At 40.5% G+C, this 22,064-nt stretch overlaps 2 protein-coding genes and 1 pseudogene across 2 annotated transcripts in view; 1 reads left to right on the top strand and 2 right to left on the bottom strand.

Moving 5' to 3' along the window:
- LOC133897006 (disease resistance protein RPM1-like) overlaps positions 1 to 8,169 on the top strand; it is a 72,102-nt gene extending 63,933 nt beyond the window's left edge. The window contains exon 6 of the mRNA XM_062337608.1: positions 7,846 to 8,169. Coding sequence (XP_062193592.1) covers positions 7,846 to 7,850 — 5 coding nt within the window. The 3' untranslated portion in view covers positions 7,851 to 8,169. The remainder of the gene's footprint in view (positions 1 to 7,845) is intronic.
- Positions 8,170 to 8,817: 648 nt separating this feature from the next.
- On the bottom strand, positions 8,818 to 15,442 carry LOC133897005 (heavy metal-associated isoprenylated plant protein 41-like). The gene is made up of 5 exons (XM_062337607.1): positions 15,401 to 15,442; positions 15,167 to 15,323; positions 10,036 to 10,221; positions 9,978 to 9,990; positions 8,818 to 9,285 (listed from the first exon to the last, which is right to left on the bottom strand). Exons 1-5 carry the CDS (start codon positions 15,440 to 15,442, stop codon positions 8,964 to 8,966), a joined length of 720 nt encoding a protein of 239 aa, XP_062193591.1. The 3' UTR covers positions 8,818 to 8,963.
- Positions 15,443 to 16,928: 1,486 nt separating this feature from the next.
- Positions 16,929 to 20,987, bottom strand: LOC133897004 (uncharacterized; annotated as a pseudogene).
- Between the last annotated feature and the right edge of the window lie 1,077 nt (positions 20,988 to 22,064).

Raw genomic sequence — 22,064 nt, 5'->3', positions numbered from 1 at the left:
TCTCGCCTCAACCTCACCACTCATCTAACCATCAATATCATAATCAATATTTGTGAACAATAAGTAAGCTATAAACTCGCGAACAACGAATGAATCATTGCTCGACTTCTACTGAGGACCTGTGCATTGTTAAGCATTTTGAACGACTCTTAAGTTAGACATCGACAATGTTATAAAGGCTATAAGGATATAGATAATCAACAACTCAAGATAGAGGTAATGCATCAACATAGGTTCTACCCATAGACGCTCGGCAATGACTCACTATACATGCAAACTTACATAAAGCACAACTTATCAACTTAGACTCCACAATTCAATCAAATGATGTAATATGCTTAAATGCTTGTCTCGTTGATCTGGGGTTTGCCTGGTACTTCCCGCACAATACTAGCAAAACTCCAGGAGGTTGGCGTTGCCTTCACTCGCTTGGATCGGCGGCTCGACACACTCTAAAAGAATCACGGATGCAATGCATAAATAAACAACAACAGAAAAGTGTGCATAAGATGCGTGCTCAAGTAATAGTAGAGAGCCGAGGTTCGAAAACATTTGCAAAAGATCACTGAAAGATTAGGGTTTTGAAGTTCGAAACCCCGGATAAGCTAACCTAAGTCCATCTAGCTTTCAGAGGCTGGCGGTCAAACCGACATTGAACTTGCGGTTTGACCCATGTATAGGATTTTCAACTCGAATTCTTCAGCCCTAATTGGCGGTCAGACCGGCCCGCCAGACCTTCCCGGTAGTGCCTTTGCGAAGTTGCCCACGAGGACTCCGGCAAAACTTTCACCGATGAAGGGCACCAAACTGCTATATGGGACTAGTAGAGTGCTTCTAAAGTGATTTGGATAACATTCACCGAGCTAAACTCCAAATACCCTATGGATTGGATCTAGGCTAGGTTGAACTTGGGTCTAAACGACATGAGGGTCGAATCAAGCTTGAAAACAACAGGGGAAACGGTAGGGGATGCCTTACCTTAGTGTACGGTAGCTTCCTAGCGGATCAATCCACTCCGGAGAAGCTCCTATTTGGAGATCGGGCTCAGGGTTGACGTGCAGGCTTGAGGTTAGATGAGCGTGCCTCTGGCGAGGGAGAAGAGGGGAGGAGCTTGGGGAAGTCTTCCGGAAGCTTGGAGAGATTCCCACTGTCGATCTATGGTCATCATGGACATCGAGGTGGAGCTCTGCTTCTCTCTCTAAGGTGGAATGGGGAAGAGAGAGAGAGAGAGAGAGAGAGAGAGAGAGAGAGAGAGAGAGAGAGAGAGAGAGAGAGAGAGAGAGAGTTGAGCCTATGCGCTCTGGCGGTCAGACCGCGGCTAAGCCTGGTCAGACCGTGAGGACAGTTTTTGCTGAATTTTTCTACGTGTTCCATTATCTTCACTCTCCACCTTTTTCTAAGTATTTGTGGCTTCTCCAAAGTGCTCTAAATCATCTCTAAAGTACTTGAAACATATTTCGACTCAACTCGATAAACAAATACGTATAATTACATATGATGATGATCATGCATGCTTAATTACGTAATTAATACTTTGGGACGTGACACTTAGTAATCGTTGTCAAACCTCATTCTCATTTAGTAATTTAAAAATTCACTTACTAAGGAGGTAAATGTTTTTTATTGTAAGATAGTAATGCATAATCTATTTTGATCACGGGGCTAGCAGAGGATATCCCATCTAGAAAGTTTGTATTTCTTTTTATGGTTATTACTTTGCCAGAAGAAGCTCGACCGTATATAATCAAATCTTTTCAAGACACCTCGAGGTATTTTAAAGAATGACATTATAAACATTGAAAGACTGCTTAATATAGAACTGAATCATGTTTGGTTTGACCGTCATCGGCCAACATATTTGTGCCACAGTGGTTTGTAAAGATGAGTGCTATGCCCTCTATTCTTGCAGTCAGATTATTGACTGCCGATGGATTGTCATGTGCAACACAATAATATCTTTTTTACGTTTCATAATAAACACATAAAAAACATACTCCCTCCTATCATAAAAACATGACGTTTTGGACAAAATTCGGTTAAACTACAAAAACTTTAACTAACAATAGTTTTTAAATATTTAGTTTGAAAATATTATAATCATATATGTAATATTTTTCTTTAAAAATACTTTCATAATATCGTAAATTTATTATATTTTATCAAGCTACCCTAATAGAAGATATTAGTCAAAGCTATACATTGGAGACAACATCTTGTCCAAAATATTATGTATTATGTCGGTGTAGTTCGAAATCTCATTTATGCTATGATTTGCACTAGATTAGATTTAGCTCATGTATTTAGTGTAGTTAGCAGATTTATACTTAATCCTGTAAAGAAACATTGGAATACTATTAAGTGGATTCTTCGTTATTTGAAAGGTATTTCTAATTTTTGCTTGATACCTGATAAAAATAATTTGAAGACAAGTAATGTTATTAGGTTTGTTGATTTCGATTATATAGTGATCTTAATAGATGAAAGTCTATTTTAGATATATTTTCTGTTTATGTGGCTCAGCTGTCAGTTGAAAAGCTTTTTTTCAACCTATTACTACTCTTTTTACTACTGAAGCAGAATATATTTTAGCTACTGAAAATATCAAGAAAACTATTTGATTACAAAGTCTATCTTATAAACTTGATATTCCACATGATATTAATATTATTTATTATGGTAGACAGAGTGCTACTTATTTGATTAAGAACGAGATATTCCATGCCAATATGAAACACATTAATATCGATCACCACGGGATATTGTTTTCCACCTGCATGTCGGTCAAACATGTCAACCCGAAATGCATGGTAATTTCGTCAGAGCAACATGTACATACTGTGGGGCGGTGGCGTCAGCGCTGAGGCGGAGGCTGAGGAAGACGACGGAGTCACGCTGCACACCGTAGTGCGCGATCGGTAGCCCGTCGTCGTCGAGGACAGTAGCTTGGAGTGGTTGGACGATTATTATAGATCATCGGGGTAAAGCCAGTACGAGTCAAGTCTTCGCTTGTTTTGCCCATCTTGCATTCTTGCTCTTTCTATACACCCTTCTGCACAACTGGGCGACCCTCCCATCTTTAGCTCATCAGGGCAGAAACTGGTTGGATGATGAAGCAATTTTGACGAGACGTTCAAAGGTGCATTACTCAACTCCTCTTCATCCTCCTTTCACTGCCCTTCTTCTTCTTCTTCTTCTATTTTTCATGTATCAGAGAAATAATGCCCCCTATTTATGCAGCAATCAAACATGTGATGCTTTTGAGTCCCATGGTTCGTTCAGATTCAGACAGAAAGGAATTTCTGGAAAACTGAATCTGTTGCTCTGTTCCAAGGGAAGAAACTGGTACTATTTCTTACTTCATTGTTTGCCCAATTTGATAAACATCACAGATGTTTTGTATGATAAACATCACATATGTTTTGTAACTTATACCTCCTCTTTTCTTTTCCTCCTGAAATCCATATGACAGATTCGGTCTATCCACTGATTTATCCTTCGGTTTTATCATTCATCCATCTTCCTTCTCCAACAAGTGCATGTAATCTAACAACCGCATCTACTACAAGAATATGCGCGGATCTTAACAATCTTCAGCAAACCTTAAGGTATTTCAAATGGTTTTAGCAGATTTGGTTTCAAAAGGACTAGATCTACTTTGCGTTACATCTTGTATTACTATCTGTTCGGTAAAAGATTTCTTTTGTTTCTGTAGATTTGAAGTACAAAGGATGCAATCGGTACTTATGATTGAACATTGACTTTTGCTACAATATTCTTCTGAAATATTGAAGTCAACAGTACAAAGAGAAATGGCGGAGATTGCTGTTCTTCTTGTCGTAAAAAAGATTGGCATTGCTGTGGCAGGGGAGACCCTAAAGTTTGCTGGACCCTTGCTTGCAAAGAAATCTGAGTTGGTAGCAGCACTTCCAAATGACATGAGACTGATTAAGAATGAACTCGAGCTTATTCATGCGTTTCTTAAGGGAATCGGCAGGAAGGGTGGGAAAGGTGAAGTTATAGAAACTTGGATAGGGCAAGTCCGAAGATTGGCATATGATATGGAAGACATTGTGGATCAGTTTATCTATGTGGTTGGCAAACACAATCGGAAAGAATCATGGTGGGATTACACCAAGAAAATTGTCAAGAAACCTCGGTCTTTGTTTTCACTAGATGAAATTGCCACTGAAGTTAAAAGAATAAATCAAGAGCTTAAACAACTATCTGAAAGTAGAGACCGTTGGACCAGACCCTTAGACGGCGGGACTGATATTCCTGTAGCATGCTATGAAACTGAACAAGGACTGTATCTTCCCGGACATGATTACGCAATCAATGATGAGGAGCTTGTAGGAACTGGTAAAAATAGGCAAACCTTGATTGATTCATTGCATTTTAAAGATCGGTCGCTGCGGATCATTGCTGTCTGGGGTATGGGTGGCATTGGAAAAAGCACTCTTGTCAATAATGTGTACAAAAATGAAGTATCCAACTTTGATTGCCGTACATGGGTTTCTGTCTCTCACTCATATAAGCTGGATGACATTTGGAAAAAGATGCTCAGAGATCTCCTCGGAAAAGAAAAGAAAGAATTTGATTATGAAATGATGAACACCACAGAATTAAGAGTGGAGTTGACGAAAATTCTAGAGAAAAGACGGTACTTGATCATATTGGATGATGTCTGGACGGCTGAAGTTCTTTTTAAAATTAGAGAGGTTCTTGTCGATAATGGCCTCGGAAGCAGAGTAATAATCACGACAAGAATGGAGGAAGTAGCTTCAGTGGCTGAGGATGGTTGTAAGATCAAAGTAGAACCTCTAAATGACTCTGATGCATGGCTCCTTTTTTGCAGGAAGGCATTTCCGAAAATTAAAAATCATATCTGCCCCCCAGATCTACATCAGTGTGGTAAAGACATAGTGGAGAAATGTGATGGTTTGCCATTAGCCCTCGTGGCGATAGGGAGCATATTGTCGCTAAAAACGAAGGTTGTCAATGAGTGGAATCTTTTTTATAATCAACTTATTTGGGAGCTACACAGCAATGAGAACCTGAATCATGTGGAGAAAATCCTAAATCTAAGCTATAAATACCTACCAGACTATTTGAAGAACTGTTTCCTGTATTGTGCTATGTTCCCAGAAGACTATCTGATACATAGAAAGAGATTGATTAGATTGTGGATCGCTGAAGGATTTATTGAACAAAAAGGAGCATGCAGCTTAGAAGACATCGCTGAAGGTTATCTGGGAGAACTTGTCAGACGGAGCATGCTTCAGGTTGTACAGAGGAACATTTTTGATAGGATTAAATGTCTCCGAATGCATGATCTTGTGCGTGAACTAGCCATTTTCCAATCTACAAAAGAGAGTTTCAGTACAACTTATGATGACAATCATGGGGTGATACAGGCGGGATTGGATTCTCGTCGTGTGTCGGTGCTCCAATGCAGCAAGGGCATCCCATCAATCATAGATCCCTCCAGGCTTCGCACTATCATAGCGTTTGACACCAGCATGGCATTATCTTCGTGGTATTCTTCTAGTCCCTCACAATCTAAGTACCTTGCGGTGTTAGACTTGTCTGGGTTGCCTATTGAGGCTATTCCCAAGTCTGTTGGCGAGCTGTTCAACCTTAGGCTTTTGTGCCTTGATGACACAAACGTGAAGGAACTCCCTAAATCTATTACAAAGCTTAGAAATTTACAAACATTGAGTCTTGAAAATGCACAATTGCTGAGTTTCCCGCGAGGGTTTTCAAAACTGACGAAGCTGCGGTACCTTTATGCTTCACGATTGCTTGATGTAACATACAGCAATTTCATTAGTTGGGAATCTGTGGAGCCGTTTAAGAGCGTTTGGAATTTGAATGAATTGCGAACTTTGGGTTCCATTAAAGCAAGTGATGTCTTTGTTGCAAAACTCGGAAATTTATCCCAGCTGAGGTCCCTTGTCATTACGGATGTAAGGAGTAGCCACTGCGCACAATTGTGCGACTCTTTATCAAAGATGCACCAGCTCTCACTATTACAAATAAGAGCATGCGACGAAGATGAATTGCTCCAGCTGGACAATTTGACATTTCCAAATCCTCTTCAAAAGTTTTTATTGTGGGGAAGATTTTCAGAAGGAACTTTGGAATCTCCATTTTTCTTAAATCACGGAAATGCTCTTCTTCAAATACGTCTATATTACTGTCAGCTCACTGATAATCAGTTATCACGACTCTCTGAATTGTCAGGCTTAACTGAGTTATGGCTTTCAAAGGCATACACTGGACAAAAACTACACTTCAGTGCTGATTGGTCCCGAAACCTGAAGAGTATTATCTTGGAGAATTTGCCACATGTCAATCAAATATTCATACATGAGGGAGCTTTGATCAACCTTGAATGTCTTCTCATCCAGGACCTCCGTGAGCTACGGGATGTCCCTATCGGTGTCGATTGTCTTACATCCCTCAAACAGGCATATTTTATTGATATGCATTCTGATTTTGTAAGGAATTTACAAAGGGCAAAGCTAGATAATATCCCGAATATCTACTGGACAATAAAAGGCAAGTGAAACCTTCTCAACCAATAGGTTAAAAACTTTTCATGTCTTTGAGAGTGTTGTTAGGCTTTTTTCGATGAATGGCTGTTGTTAGGCTTTATTTGGCATTAGGTGGCTTTTAAAAACCACTTAATTATTTCTAAATTTGGATGTTATATTTTGTGGAGCTACAACAGTAAAATAATGATGGAATTAGTAAGGGCTCCCTAATTATCCAGATTCCACCACGTAACATAACACGTCACAGAAAATACAAACTGGCCCTTAATCAGTTATCCCCACAGCATCTTTACGCTCGCCTGCAAGTGGTTCAAAAAAATGCATGTGTTGTGTTGAGAAAATGCAAACTAGACGGTGGGTCCCACATGGCGGTGGGAGAGGAGCGCGGGCAGAACGGCAGTGTTGCATTGGCGCTCGCATGCTGGCGTGCACAGGGAGTGGGCCAGGGAAGCGCGTCGCGACCCACACGTGTGGTGGAGGGGAGAGGGAGGCTGGGCCGCGGAGCTAGGCTGCGCAGAAGAGAAATGGGAAGGGGGCGGCCCGAGAAGAATAGAAAGGAATTGGAAATGATTGGGATAAATTCAAATAGAAATATTTCAATTTGGAAATGGAAATGGATTTGGGTTTGGGTTTGGTATTAATTAAAATAAGTTTAGTTGAATTAGGATTTGGATTTGATAGCCCTGATTTTTGGGAGAGGTTTGAATTCAAAGGATTTGAATTTATTTGGATTTTAGCTGAATTGAATCTAAGAAATACATTTGAATTTGAGAGACATTCAAATTCAAATGTCCACTCAAAGAACTATAAAAAAAATTAAACCAAAAATGCATATAATCAATTTATTGCAGGGATTAATTTAGAAATTAATTTAGTGCTCTTTGGAATACTTAGCCAAAATAATATATTAGAAAAAAGTTAAAATGAGTGAATATTGCTAAAATCTAAATGCTAAAACTCAAAATGTTACATGTGTAGATTGTCCACCAACCACTGACATTCAACAGTTATCAGTTTTACATCGATCAATGAAGGCATGGCCTTTGGTGTTTCTTTTCCCCTAAAATGATTCAGACTTTCATATTACTCCATAGGCTTTGAACTAGATACTGCATCATGATTATATTTGTTTTCTGCGCAACTAATTAACTTTCTCTATCTCATTCATAATTCAAAGGTTCAACTGCTGCAATGTTTTCTGAATAATACCACTGCAGTTTATTTATCACCTTTCTTGTTGAACAATTTCGCACAGTTATCTAAGTCGAATATACTTCCTTCCCAGCAGATTGACTTTGACACGGATCATGCTTTCACGCATGGATTGCAGTTACTGTCATCAGTGTGAGATGTCCCTCTCTGCAGAGCAACGTCAAACAATATATTGTGTTCTATAATCTTCACTGTTTCTTTGAACAAGCGGTGTGTAATTGTGCACGGGGCAGATATTTCAGTGTTGCTATCTCAGGTTTTGTTTAAAGAGAACTATCTCAAGCTTTTTCATCACAACATTCCCATTTCTGTTATTTATGTTTGATGGTACATTCAGCCACTGTGTGAGATAATTATGTAAGACAAAGTGATGCGCATGTAATAATGTCCAAGACTTACAGTTATTTTGTCGATGTGAGAAGCACTTTACTGAACTGAACCAGTTTGTTTTTTGTTCGCCAAACGTTCGTCATAATTAAGTAGGTGGAATGTTTACCCAATGGATTAGGTTGTATTTACATAGGTGCAATATAGGAAAAATGGTGTGTAAATGTGCTTTGAAGTTGTTGATGGATAGAGCAAAGAGGGCTAGATGAAGTTATATTTGGAATAAGTGGAAGTAATTTTCTTACGAAGAAGGCACTAATTGATGACAAAAGTCTTAGAACCAGCAGGCCGATGCAACCCTACTTCAAATGCACAATCGAGGTTATTTCAATCAACAAATGGCTACAGAAGTACTATACCAGAATATGAAAGGTTGCAAGAAGAAAGTAGAAACAGTTGCCTGCATAGAACAACGAAACCTTGGTTCAGGATTACCACTGTACTAGCTAGCAACGAACCAAGATAGCTATAGTTAATCTGTCTCCTTAAAGGCAGCCCCATTGCAAGAACAGACTCGGCTGTCCAGGGTTACTTCTTTACACAGATAGTGGAACCAGCATTCCTTTTGCTGCTGTGGCCAGTGTTTGCCACACAAAATGGCCCTACCTGTACACAAAACACTTGGTCATATCTAACGTCGCAAATCTGGAGAGGTTTTTTTTTTTACAAGTGCTGCCCTAACTGCACGCCCTTCATCGGAGGGCAGGGGCTTGGTGCGGGACGGGAGTCTCGAATTCCCGCCGGTCGGGCTCCCACTTGAAGCTTAACCACTGGGCTCCTTGCCCGTTCACGAGAGGTTAAGTTCTACTATTTGATCGATCCTTTCAGCAGATAATCCTGTGCAGCAACTCCTGGTTCTGAACTTTGGAGCTTGACTGTGCAACAAGGATCTAGGTTGAATGACTTATCACACCTTGCACCATCCCCTCTCTTTTGGTTGTAACCGGGATAGTCTTCTGTGTGAAAACCAACTTTCTCAATCATAACAAGAGAAGATTCGGAGGCTAAGTGCTCAAGATTCCATCTGTCGTATGGATGTCTTGTCTTGTGGCTAACATGGATTTCACCATAAGGCATAAGTAGGTGGCATGCATTGCGGAAAAAAACCCTCACCAGCTCCTTGTGCAAACTGAAGGTCAGAACAGATGGTTAATATGTTAACTAAGAAACAGAAAACCCTAAAAAGGTAGACTGTTAATTTTCAAAAGGTCCATGTGTTTGTTTAAATGGAATAAGAAACCATCAGCTGACTATTTTATGGCCACTTTCATACAAATGTTAAAGTTACAGTTAAACCTATCATTTCGTATGTATGGAAAAACTTCTACTGACAAGTTACAATTTTTTTTTTTGTAGAGTGTGAATTAAAGGTTTCCACATGTGATTGGGTTTTTTCCTTTTTCTTTTTCTTTTTCCTTTTCTTTTTGCTTGAGGAAGATATGATCGTTTTTTAACTTTTGGCTGTATCATAATATCTAAGCAAAATGTGCTTGCCTGTGGACTATGGAATACAGATGAGATCTCTGCAAGCTCTTATATATTGTAAGTAAGAGCTCTAGTTCATTTCGAAAAACAAGTTTAGCAGTGATCGATGGTTGCTAGAATGAAAAGTGAAAGAGGAAACAATTTAATTGAGATTCTATCAAACGTCACTTGCTTCTGCGCATTGGTTTATACATCAACTCTGGACATAAGGATCCCAATAAAACAAATTATCATGCAACCAATCCACATGAAGAACAACAATAACCTTCTTATTCAAGGATTTGACCAAACATCAAGTACAAATTAAGAAACATAACAATATGCTGGAGCACATACTTGATCACATGCACTTGCTTTTGTCCGTTGAAGCAAGAAACGTCACTTGCTTCTGCGCATTGGTTCTCTGGTCCGTTGAAGGTAGCATGAGGAAAGTTAAAGACAATCCGATTGAACCGTCTGTTCTTCAGGTCAGTGTGAAATTTCATTGTTTTCATGTCAACGCCATGAAAATTTGTAGCCCCCAATCTCTTCAGCCCCATTATATTTGACTCCGCTTTGCTGTACTTGCCCTTCAGAGCCTCTGTAAAAGAGGATTGTCCACAAGAAATGCAGAGAAAATAGATAAGTATAACTAATAATGATTACAACGTCACTCAAAGCATACTATCCCTGTGAGCTTAGGTAAGCATGCCACCTCAATACAAACAGGAGCCAAGGGCCAAAATTAAATAGGGAACTCAGAAACTATTGAAAGATGCCAAATAGATATAGTGTTTTATTTCAAGCTGAATGTTAATGTTCTCACTGGTTCATTTCTGTTTCTTTTCCCAATGGATCTTACAGAAATTGCTTTAGCGGTATTACTCTTGTATCGTCGTTGACACAGAAAAAATTGTTAAAACCATATTGAAGTAAAGTAGTAGAAACATTGTGCTGCAAGGTGTAAAGAACAATGAGAGCAATAGAGAAGTTATTCATGATGTGAAAAAGATTGAACTGAGTAATCTGAACAATGCAAAAAAGGACGATACATCAAGGTTCAAAAACACACATTGTACTCAACCAATTTACAATATTCAAGTTCAACAATGCAAAAAATCTATCTTAATGAATTGCGCACAAATAAATCTTATGCTTATTCTAAAAAAACGATGCAAATGCAGAGGAAAAAACAGAGAAAATATCAAGAGTGCTTGCTCAATGGTGTGTTTCTTCCGTATGATACAATCTCTTGCAGTAAGAAACAAAACATCATGCAAATAGGACTTTCTTCTTTACAATTAACTTGAGTAAAATCTTGCCAAATAGGAAGAAGCCTATTTCAAGAAATTAATAATACACTAAGGGTCCCAAACACTAAACATGATTGAAGGACTTCCCACAAATTAAATGTAAACATCAAATAACTTCAGGCTCTTTTTGTCAATGTTGCAACTTGCAACTGCAATAACTCTTCTATTACTACAATGTGCAAGTTGATCGTAGTAACGAGATTAGCGACTAAAGGAGGGTGAATAGGCGCCTCAACAAATTTTTTATGAAATCGATGGTCTTCTTCTATTTGGATCATATACACCTCAAAACTCAAGCGGAAGCAAAAATAGAGAGAAGTTTTAACGAGAGAAAATTGATACAACACGACTCTACGGATGGTATATGAACCATAGATTCTATTTAATATCAATCCATGTGTCTTAGTACTCGAAAGATCATAACTTGCAAAGAAACATGAAAAGATGAACACGGAGCAACGAAACTCTCCAAATTAATTGTTTAGAGACAAAGGAATTCAAGACTCCATCACATAAGCGTGTGTATGCGAATTTTATGACTCTAGCAACAAGAAGAATGACCTCACAAGGTGCTAACATTTCAACCAAAAAACCAAAACGAAAATCAAAACCGGAAACCGAAAAACTTACAAGGGAACCAATAGAGGGAAACTAGAAGGAGGGGAATTCAAGTATATGCAAAAATATGAACTTCATTACTCAAAGAGGTTAGCCCTATTTTAGATGGATTACAAAGATTTATCTCTCAAAACTCTCATCTATTACATAGGCTAAGCATTCATCTTTCTCTCCTCTAAAATCCTAGCTCTAAGCTCTCAAATGGGTGGCATAAGGGGGCTCAAGTGGCTGGTTCAAACTCTCTCGTAGTCCTACCCCTCTATTTATAGGCTTAAGAAACTTGACCCCTAAGTATTCTAGCTTTTTCGCAAAATATCTCTCTCTTGTAGTACATTTCTACCTACCATCGAAAGCATTTTGGTCTATTTTCTCTTCCATTCATTGGACGGTCACGGCGCCTTCACGACTTAGCTTCGCGATGATGCTATGTACTCCTCCAGTTCTCCCACGGTTCTGAGTTCAAACCGCGAAACCGCCTGCACGCTTGTCAAAGCGTGACTCGCCGCCTTGCTTACACCTTAAGCAAGCGCTTCGATGTCGACGCGTGTACTCCGTCATGCGATCCTGACCGCCGGTAAGTCTCTCCCGCACTCGATCTCTCGGGCCGCCTTATCACTTGCATCGGCATCCCCTTCGCTTGACTTTGTCAACACACCGTCTTCATCCGTCTTACATGCTTTGCTTGACCTCCACGTGTTCAGCTAGAATTACCCTTGACTCCGCTCGGCCTCCTTGATCGTCCGGCACCAAGCACTCCGCTTTGCCCCGATCATCCTGCCGTCGACGTCAAGTTGCATCCATCACCTGCACACCATGAGACAAGTAAACACATATCTCCAACTCTAATTCCAGTTAGTCTATAATCAATATGCTCAAATGAAATCCCAAAACAATTTAAATCATATCAAAGCTCATGCAAAACCGAAGATCATCAAGCAAATAAATACCAATGTTTTCACTCATCACAAGTAAATCAAGGCACATTTTAACTTTGTTTATCAATTGCCCCCTTCATGAGTGCATTGACAACCCTCAAAGTACAAAAATTTTGTTTTGAAGAAATTAAGATAAGCTCATCTAAGTGGCCAAAAACTTGATAAAGAACAAAATATGTCACTTGGCATAATAAATATTGCAAAAGCCCTAAGAGAGACAAAGACGTGCCAAAAAGCTTAAAAGAGCAAGAAAAACTCAAAAACCCAAGAACACATGCTCCTCCTTGATGATTGCACATATTCTATTTTTTTCTTTCATTTCTAGATAAATACAATTTTCTCCCCCTTCGTTGAATATTTGTGCATAATATCTTTAGACGTATTATCTCCCCCTTTAGTAATGCAAACATCAAGGATACAAGACTATACAAATGATGTGCAAATGAAATACAAACCTAAAAGTTTCACATATAGATCACAAAATACTTGCAAGGGCTAGAGATGTCAAAGCACTAGGAGGAATAAATAATATAACTCAAAGACGCATAAAGTCTTAAAGTGAGTTCATGTCACAAGCACCGGAAGTGAAGCAAGTTTTGATCATATTGTTCAATTATCCAAAAGATGTCACCACAAAAGCATCCACAGTTTCATGATCAGTGCAAAGATTAGAGAAATTTGTTCTATATCAGGTTTAAACTAGGCAACCAAGTTCAACCCGACGGGCTATACAAATACCCACATATCAATCCAAGCCTTAGTTTGACAACATAAAAAATAACATTCTTAGCACATTAAAAAGCACAAGTTAACATTCTCATTTGATCATTTAACTATCATCAAGTGAGTTTTAAGCAACTATGGGTTCACTTCTTTGGCAAACCATATGAAGCCTTAAGTCACTGTATTAGATTCAATTTTAGCTCAAAACTTGATCATTCATTTTATTAACTCAACATAGGATTCAAGATATGTAATTTTTCACAAAGTCAAAAAAATGTTGTGCCTTTGCGACATAAAAGAGCACATGCTCTCCTAAGGGTTAATCATGAGCTAAACATTTACATGGACAAAGGTCAAAGACCCCCAATCCGCTGAACTGAACAAAGCGACCTAGCACAAGCTTTTCACAGAACTAGCCCTAATTTAAGCATTGATCAAGTTAAAGTAAACACTCAAGGGTGATAAAAGATTATGTTCATATTTCAAATTCATTCTTAGAAAAGACGAGCTTGCTCAACAGATTTTATGTCATGTTCCAATAAAGCCTAAGTTTGCACAAATTATTATATATCCACTACACTTAGCACAAATTCACAACTAGTATAAGAAAGTGCAAAGAACATATAAGTGAAGCTTGCTAACACGATTATTTTGCAAAAATACTATGCAATGCAAATGCAACAAAAGTAAGATAGAGTATGTACAAAGACAATTTCCCCCTCACACAATATCATAGGGATGGCAAACACCAAGCTCTCATCTCAGAAAGGTAAATCTTATTGCATCTAGAGGCTTGATAAAGATATCGGCTAGCTGTTGTTGAGTATCTATATAGCTCAACTCAATGCCTCCCTTCTCATTGTGGTCTCTCAGAAAGTGAAATCTCATATCTATATGTTTGATTCTGGAATGTTGAACTGGGTTATTGACTAAGCTTATGACACTGGTATTGTCACACAAAAGTGTCACACTCCTAAAGTCTAACACAGAATCCCTCAAGGTAGCAATCATCCAAAAAATCCATAAGTAACAGCTAGCAGCAGCTACATATTTAGCTTCAGCAGTAGACTGCGCAACGCTAGACTGTTTGTGAGAAGACCAACACATAAGAGAAGTACTAAGAAATGACAAGTACCAGAGATACTCTTTCTATCAATTCTACACTCAGCAAAATCCGTATTTGAAAAGTCACAAAGAGAAAACGAAGAGGGTGCAGAAAACCAAAGACCATACTCGAGAGTGTGCTTGAGATATCTCAGAATGTGTTTCATCGCTTAACAATGAGACGTCATCAGTGAAACCTGTAAGCGAGCACACAAGCAGACGACGAAGTGGATGTCGGATCTTATCACCGTGAGGTACAGGAGGGAGTCAATCATGGTACTGTACTCCCGTTGGTCCACCTCCTCGCTATTTTCATCCAGATCAAGCACAATCGAGGTAGCTATCGGTGTCACCAATAGTTTTACATCGCTCACGTTAAACTTCTTCAACAAATCATTGGTATACTTCGTTTGATGAACGAATATATCTTACTTGAATTACTTGATTTACAGCCTACGAGATGTGTGGATGCCGAGCTCGAGGTGAGCGATGGCGGGGAGGGAGTAGGAGTGGACGACACCCCTTCCCCACTGATCCACGTTCCACTAACCCAAAAATGATTGACCCTGAGCCGATGTCTTAAACAACAAGTACAAAGAATGGATGTAATATCTTAAATTTTAATATAGACTTTTACCTCAAGGAAGTGTGTCAAATCCTTCTCTAAAGTCTAAACAACACAAGTACCACATTCTCCACGGCTCTATTTATTCACGTATACAAGACGCCAAGGGGGGAAAAGAGAAAAAGAAACGGAGGTACCGTCCATATTGTGAAAGATGGCGCGCGCGCTACAAGAGAAAGAGGAAGCAATCGGACGAACCATATGCGCCGCAAGAGGAAGTAGACAAACCATAGGTGTCGAGGGACGTCGCGACGAGGTTCGCGCCAGAGCCGAACGTGGTGGCCAGCGCCAACAAGAAGGAGAAGTCCCCGTCGCCGACGATCAATATGCTCTGCGCAGAGGAGTAATGTTTCACCCACTTCACCCCCTCCTCTCCCGCTGGCGGCTTCTCTCCATCCCAGCAACCTCCAATGGCGCCTCACACCTTGCCCCGCCGTCGATCACCGCCGTGTTAAGCCCTACCTCCGGCGAGGCTACCCCATCGCCGTGTGTGCTCGTGTGCATTGCCGTCGAGGGAGGCTAAGCTGCGAAGCCGAGTGAGTCCAAGTGTGTGTTGTCTTCAGAGCTCGCGGCTTTCTTTGTGCAGACTGCGGTCTGAGGATCGATCATGGTGGGAGTGGTTAATGGTTAGAACTTAGAAGTACGAGTAAGGTAGACGTAGGGAGGCCTTCCGAATTGACTTTTTTTATTTTTCCTTTTCATTTTTCTAACCCTATAAATCAAGAGGAATGCTAAAGTAATTCAAGAGGATTTGATTTGTTTCGCGATGAAATAAAGCTTTCTTTATTAAAAAAGGTGATTTCAATTTATATTCTTTTAGCTTTTATTTGCACTCAACAAATTTAAATACTTGTTCAATGGAAGTTGGCCAGATGGAGTGTGCATCCAGCGAACCAAGGCTGAAGGGCTAGAATTGGTGCTGGTGTACACCGTTTTTTGGTGGGTTCAAATCCTAGAATTGGCGCTAGTATCTGCCGATTAGGAGTACACGCGCGTGTGCATAAAATGAGAAAGCATGCACTCGTATTACATGAGCTCTTGCGCTATTTTAAAAAACTTATTTAACAATCTGTAAAACCTAGTTCAATATTTTCCATGTGAACTTGTTAAACTAGGAAGTTGACTTATGTTCAAATGGCAAGGAGGGCGAGTGTGCAAAAAATCAAAATATGTTCAATCTTATTTTATTACATTAATTCTGAACAAGTTGAAGCAGATTATGAAACAGGGATGCACTGGGATCCCGACCTGGCTCCTAAATATTTCGAAATTCCTCACTGTTTGACTCATTTTTGCATACGAATTATGTTGATAAAAAGATAAGGATGTGGCAAAAACTCATCTGAATTTTTTTTGCATTGAGAATAGTAGGTCAAAACTTTTGTTTTCTGGTTTTTATGGATATTCGTATTCCAGTTACTTATCCATGATTTAGTGAGGTACGAATATGTACTAGCAGTAAAAAACTGCGTGCATTCCATTACCGTGGTAACAGTGTTCATGTACACTGACTGTTCTTGTATTGACACATCTAGTCATGCATGTCTCAGTCAATCGCCGGACATGTTGTCAGGTCTCCACTACTAACTAAACAGTGCATGGTCCACACGATCCAACTGAGCCTGTATAGGCGTTGGTCAACACCGGTCACGTCTGGGGGCAGGTTTGGAAAGGCATTTTTGGATCCAAATAGTTCTTAGTACAAATATGAAATAAAACATGAAGATTTCTAGGGCAATGTTCCTGCTTAAAAATGCACAATTGACGTCATTCAAGAACTAAATAGCCAGAGAAGCACTGTACAGCAAAAAAGAACGACCCTACGTCCCTACCTGTATTCACCGAAACCAGCATTTCTTTTGCTGCTGTGGTTAGTGTTTGCCACGCATAATGTCCCTACCTGTACACAAAACACTTCACATCGAACGTAGCATATCTGGAAAGGTCAAGTTCCTCCTATTTGATCGTTCCTTTTGGCAGCCAACGATCATCACTGCCTCCCGCACATTGCAATCATCCTGTGCAGCCATTCCTGCTTCTGAACAGACTCCCTGAGGCGACGCTCCAAGAAGGAAGAATAAGTCGAGCTGTTTGCACCGGGCATCACCTGCCTGTCCAGTTCATACTCCCTCTGCAGACTCTTTTGGTATTCCCGGGCAAAGTAAGAGTAGTCTGCTCTCTCTTGATACCAGCCTGGAGCGGGAAAAGCATTCAGTGACGGCCCTGGGATGCTAAGCAATGGCTGAACGGTGCCCTGTTGACGAAAACAAGGAGCTCTCGCTATGATATCAAAGTTTTGTAGAAGACCTGGCTGTTGCCTTTGAGCAACCACGTAAGGATGCAGAGTTATCGGCATGCGAACTGCGCTAACAGGTGAAGTTGCCAATTTGTCAGGATGGGCATCGTTGCCTCCAACGGATGAGACTGAGCCAGCCCTGTTTGCATTCAGTTTCTTTCGCTTCTTCAATTCTCCAATTTCGAACTTGAATGTGCAACAGGGACCTAGCTTGAATGGTTGATCACACTTTGCACCATCTCCTCTCTTTTGGTTGTAATCAGGATAGTCTTCTTTGTGAAAATCAACTTTCTCAATCATAACAAGAGAAGACTCGGAGGCTAAGTGCTCAAGATCCCATCTGTCGTATGGCGGTCCTGTCTTGTGGCTAACATGGATTTCACCGTAACAACGAAGCAGGTGGCGTGCATTGCGGAAGAAGGCCATCACAAGTTCCTTGTGCAACCTAAAGGTCAGCGCAGATGGTTAATAAGCTAACTAAGAATTAGAAGACCCTAAAAAGTTAGACTGTTAATTTTCAAAAGGTTCCTGAGTTCTCTAAATGCAATAAGAAACCATCAGCTAACTATTTTATGACCACTTTCACACAAAAGTTAAAACTTATCATCAAACCTATCATTTCATATGTATGGAAAAATTTCTACTGACAAGTTACAGCAAAAAAAATTAGTAAAGTGTAAATACAAAGAAGAAAGTAACAAAAGCTACCATAAAGTGCTGAAGCCTTCATATACAGATGTAGCCTTAGGAACACTAAATCAACTCTGGACTTAACGAAGTCACTAAGACAAATTATGATACAACAAATCGACATGAAGAACAATAATAACCTTCTTTACCATGGATTTAATCCAACATTAACTACAAAAACATAACAAGATGGTGCACATACTTGATCATATGCACCTGGTGCTCGGATCCTTTGAAGCCAGCATGAGGAAAATTAAAGACAATCCGATCGAACCGTCTGTTCTTCAGGTCAGAGTGAAATTTCATTCTGTTCACGTCAACGCCATGCAAAACTGTGGCCCCCAATCTCTTCAGCTCCATTATATTTGACTCCGCTTTGCTGTACTTTCCCTTCAGAGCCTCTGTAAAAGAGGATCGCCCACAAGAAATGCAGAGAAAAAAAATATAAGCAACTAATTATGATCACGAAATCACACAAACTATACTATCCCTATGAGCTTGGGCAAGCATGTCAGCTCAATGCATACAGGTACCAAGAGCCAAAATTAGAATGAAGCAAATACGGAACTCAGAAACTATTGAAAGATAACAAAAGGATATAGTATTTTTTTTGTTTGCTGAATGTTAATGTTCTCACGGGTTTAATTCCATTTCTCTCTTTTTCCAATGGGTTCTAAATAAATTGCTTTAGTAGCTTTACCCTCGTATCATCCTTGACACACACACAAAAATAAATTAGAAGCTATAGCAATGCGGACACATTGTGCTGCAACTGCTAGGTGTAAAAACCATATGAAGCCAACAGAGAGGTTACTCCAAACAGGCAATCAGAAGAACATATCATGATGTGAAAAAGATCGAACTGAGTAACCTAAACAATGCAAACAGTATGATACAACAAGGCCCATAAACAAACATTGTACTAAACCAATTTACAATATTCATGTTCTAACAATGCAAAAAGCATGTGAAAAAAAGGAAAATAGCAAGAGTGCTTGTTTAATGGATGTGTTTCTACCGTAACATGCAACCTCTAGCAGTAATAAACAGAACATCACGCAAATAGGACTTTATTTTTTAGAAGGGAAAATTGCAAATACCCCTTACAAATCACTTTGAGTTGCAAATACACCCTGCAAGTAATATAGTTGGATTTACCACCCTACAGGTCTAAGCCTATTGTAAAATCCCCCTCAAGGTTCTCACTTGAGGCCATGTTAACATATTTGCCGCGATGTGACCTCAAGCATTCCATGAAGGATGATAGCATAGATAGCATAGATACTAAATTTCTCCTTTGGTCTGATTTTGTCATGTACCGGGCTGCTGCTAGGCTATTCGACTGGCTGGGCTTGGTGGATCGTGTAGCTATTGGGCTAGCTCTTGACCCAGGCAGTCCGCGAGGGAGAGCAACTACGAAAGGGAAGCGGCAACAACCATGAGGGGCATCGAAGAAATCAGAACACACGGCGTCTTCTTCCCCGGCTCCTCTTCTATCTCCTTCCTGGGCCCTCTCTGCTCATGCTAGAACCCTCCGATTCTACTTCTAGAACCTTCTAGTTTCTTCTAGATTTGTATCCCTGTATCGAGTACTCTACATGTGGGAGCAATTTGTATCCTGTTCTATACATGTTGAGTGATTAAGATATGGAGGTTTGTGACAGATTTGTGGAGGAAATTGAAATCACACTGATTCATTGGACTTTAGTGCACTATTAGACCCTTCCTCATCCCTAACTTTCCACGCTGGCAGCTTATGTGGAGTAATCGAGGTCACATCATGTCAAATATGTTAAGATGGCATCAAGTTAGAGCCCTGAGGAGGGATTTCGCTATGGGATTAGACTTGTAGGGGATAAAGATAACTATTTTATTTGTAGGGGGGATTTTGCAACTTCAAGTGACTTGTAGGGATGTATTATTGTATTTGTGATTTTCCCTATTTACAATTAACTCGAGTAAAATCTTGCCAAATAGCAATAAGCATATTTCAAGGAATCGATAATGCACTAAACAAGATTGAAGGGCATCCCACAAATCCAATGTGAATATCAAATAACTTCAAGCTCTTTCCGCATTGTGTTGCAACTGCAATAACTCTTCTATCACCACAATGTAAAGGCCCCAATTTTTGTCCCTTTCAAGATAACCTTGACCTCAATGAAGTGCGTCAAATCCTTCTTTAAACAATACCACAATCTCCTGGAACCACCGAATCAGAGAATGCAGAATGGTACTGTCGTATGCATCTATCCATTTCTAGTCTGCAGTAGCAAAGATGGCACGATACAAGAGGAAGGGGAATCAATCGAACGAACCGTAGGTGTCGAGGGACGTCCCGACGAGGTTCGCGCCGGAGCCGAACGCGGTGGCCAGCGCCAGCGAGAAGGAGAAATCCCCGTCACCGACGAGCAGTATGCTTTGCATCGAGGAGTAATGCTTCATCCACTTCAACTCTTCTTCTTCTTCCAAATCCTCCTCCTTCTCCTCCCTGTCTGCGGTGATCGCCGGTACCCCTTCCACAGGCGCCGCCCCCTTCCCGTCTACCCCCATATCCGGCGCCCCTTCCGCTGGAGGCTTCTCCAACCCAGAAACCTCCAACGGCGCCTCTCCCCCAGCGCCACCGCCTATCGCATGCCACAGCACGCTGCCTCCGGCGAGGCCACCCACACCGCCACGCGTGCTCGTGTGCGTCGCCGTCTATGGAGGCGAAGTGTTGTGGACTCGGGTTCGAAGCTCAAACCGTTTCGACACACCGCGAGACGCGAACGGTCGCGGCCTCCTTGTGCGGGATGCGGCCTCGGGTGGCTGGGGCCTGGCAGCTGGGGCACGCGTTTTTTTTTTTTAACACCTCTCGACTGGGTACAAATGTAGCATCTGTTCGAACAAACACACGCACACCACACATCACACACAAACACACACAGACCTACATCTATACGAAGCAAAACGTCCTTCTAGGAATCGACGAAACCAGTTGGTTCCGTAGGTGACGGGCACATCACGATCCCCTTTTAGCTCCACGCACGAGAGGGTCCTGCTGTTATTCTTTCTTGATCGCATGTGTCAGATTGCATTTTGTTTTTCGATTTTCCTACTGTGCAGTCGACTGAAATCTAGCACGGTTTCTGTTGATGAGCACTGCCTGACGGCGAGCTCTCCTTCGGGTTCAAAGAGGGGTTGTTAGAGTCGGTTTGTATTTCTCAGGCTTAGAAAGGGGGGTTTTGGGAGGCAGCTAGCCTAACGGAGGCAGCGAGTGGTAGAGGACGACTAGTGGATGACGGCAGCAGGAGAGTTTGAAAATCAACTAGTTAGAGCGGCGGAGGCGGATCCGGTGGCAGGGAAGCCGTCGGGGACAAGAAGAGGAAGGGGTAGGTGGGGGTGTGACGACAGTCTCGTGGAGAATGAGGTCGGCTGAAAGAAGAAGAAAGAGGGTGGAGCGTTGGATCGTATTTGAACGACTCAAATCGCCGACTAAAATCAATTCTATTTTTAGTTGACCGATAATTAGTGCGACCCTTTGTTTTATAGGAGATGTACTCCATCCTATGCAAAGAACAGGAAGACTCCTTGTTTGTTATGGATGGTCAAGTCTCTTGTCCAGTGTTACTTATACATTTGTGTTTAATTTTTTTTTATCGAATCAGACACATCGAATTTGAGTTGAATTCTGACACTCATGTTGGATTCTGATGTGTATTTCACGTATTGGAATTTTCTTTACCAAATCGGATATTCGAATTCGAACCGGATTCCAACACCTATATCTATATCCAGATAACACTAGCCTTATCTAGTCGAATACAAAGATATCATGTGTAGATCAATATGTATAATTTGGACTAGCTAAACTAAGGGTTGAATGTTTTTTTTTTTGGATTTTTTAAAGTACCTTTTTTTTCTTAGCATGTCTCATCCCAAGATCGACGTGGAACTACTAGAAGAGCCTTTAATTAATAAATAAAAGAGCCTTTAATTAATAAATATAAAGATAAAGAAATAAGGATGTGGCAAAACTCATTATAATTTTCGCACTGAAAATAGCAGGGTCGCAAATTTTGTTTCCGAATTTTCACGGATGCTCGTGTTCCACGTACTTGCCCGTGATGCAGTGAGATAGAATATGTACTAGCAGCCCGA

This window comes from Phragmites australis, chromosome 17, assembly GCF_958298935.1.
Source record: "Phragmites australis chromosome 17, lpPhrAust1.1, whole genome shotgun sequence".
Classification (NCBI taxonomy): Eukaryota; Viridiplantae; Streptophyta; class Magnoliopsida; order Poales; family Poaceae; genus Phragmites; species Phragmites australis.
This window is presented reverse-complemented; position numbering and strand designations above follow the sequence as displayed.

What these genes read in the sequence shown, in the direction of transcription:
- LOC133897005 (XM_062337607.1), bottom strand. Translation starts at nt 15,442, where the DNA reads ATGCACACGAGCACACACGGCGATGGGGTAGCCTCGCCGGAG. An exon ending in ATGGGGTAGCCTCGCCGGAG is followed by an intron (nt 15,324 to 15,400) that starts GTAGGGCTTAAC and finishes GATGGAGAGAAG; the next exon opens with CCGCCAGCGGGAGAGGAGGG. An exon ending in GACGTCCCTCGACACCTATG is followed by an intron (nt 10,222 to 15,166) that starts GTTTGTCTACTT and finishes CCTCTTTTACAG; the next exon opens with AGGCTCTGAAGGGCAAGTAC.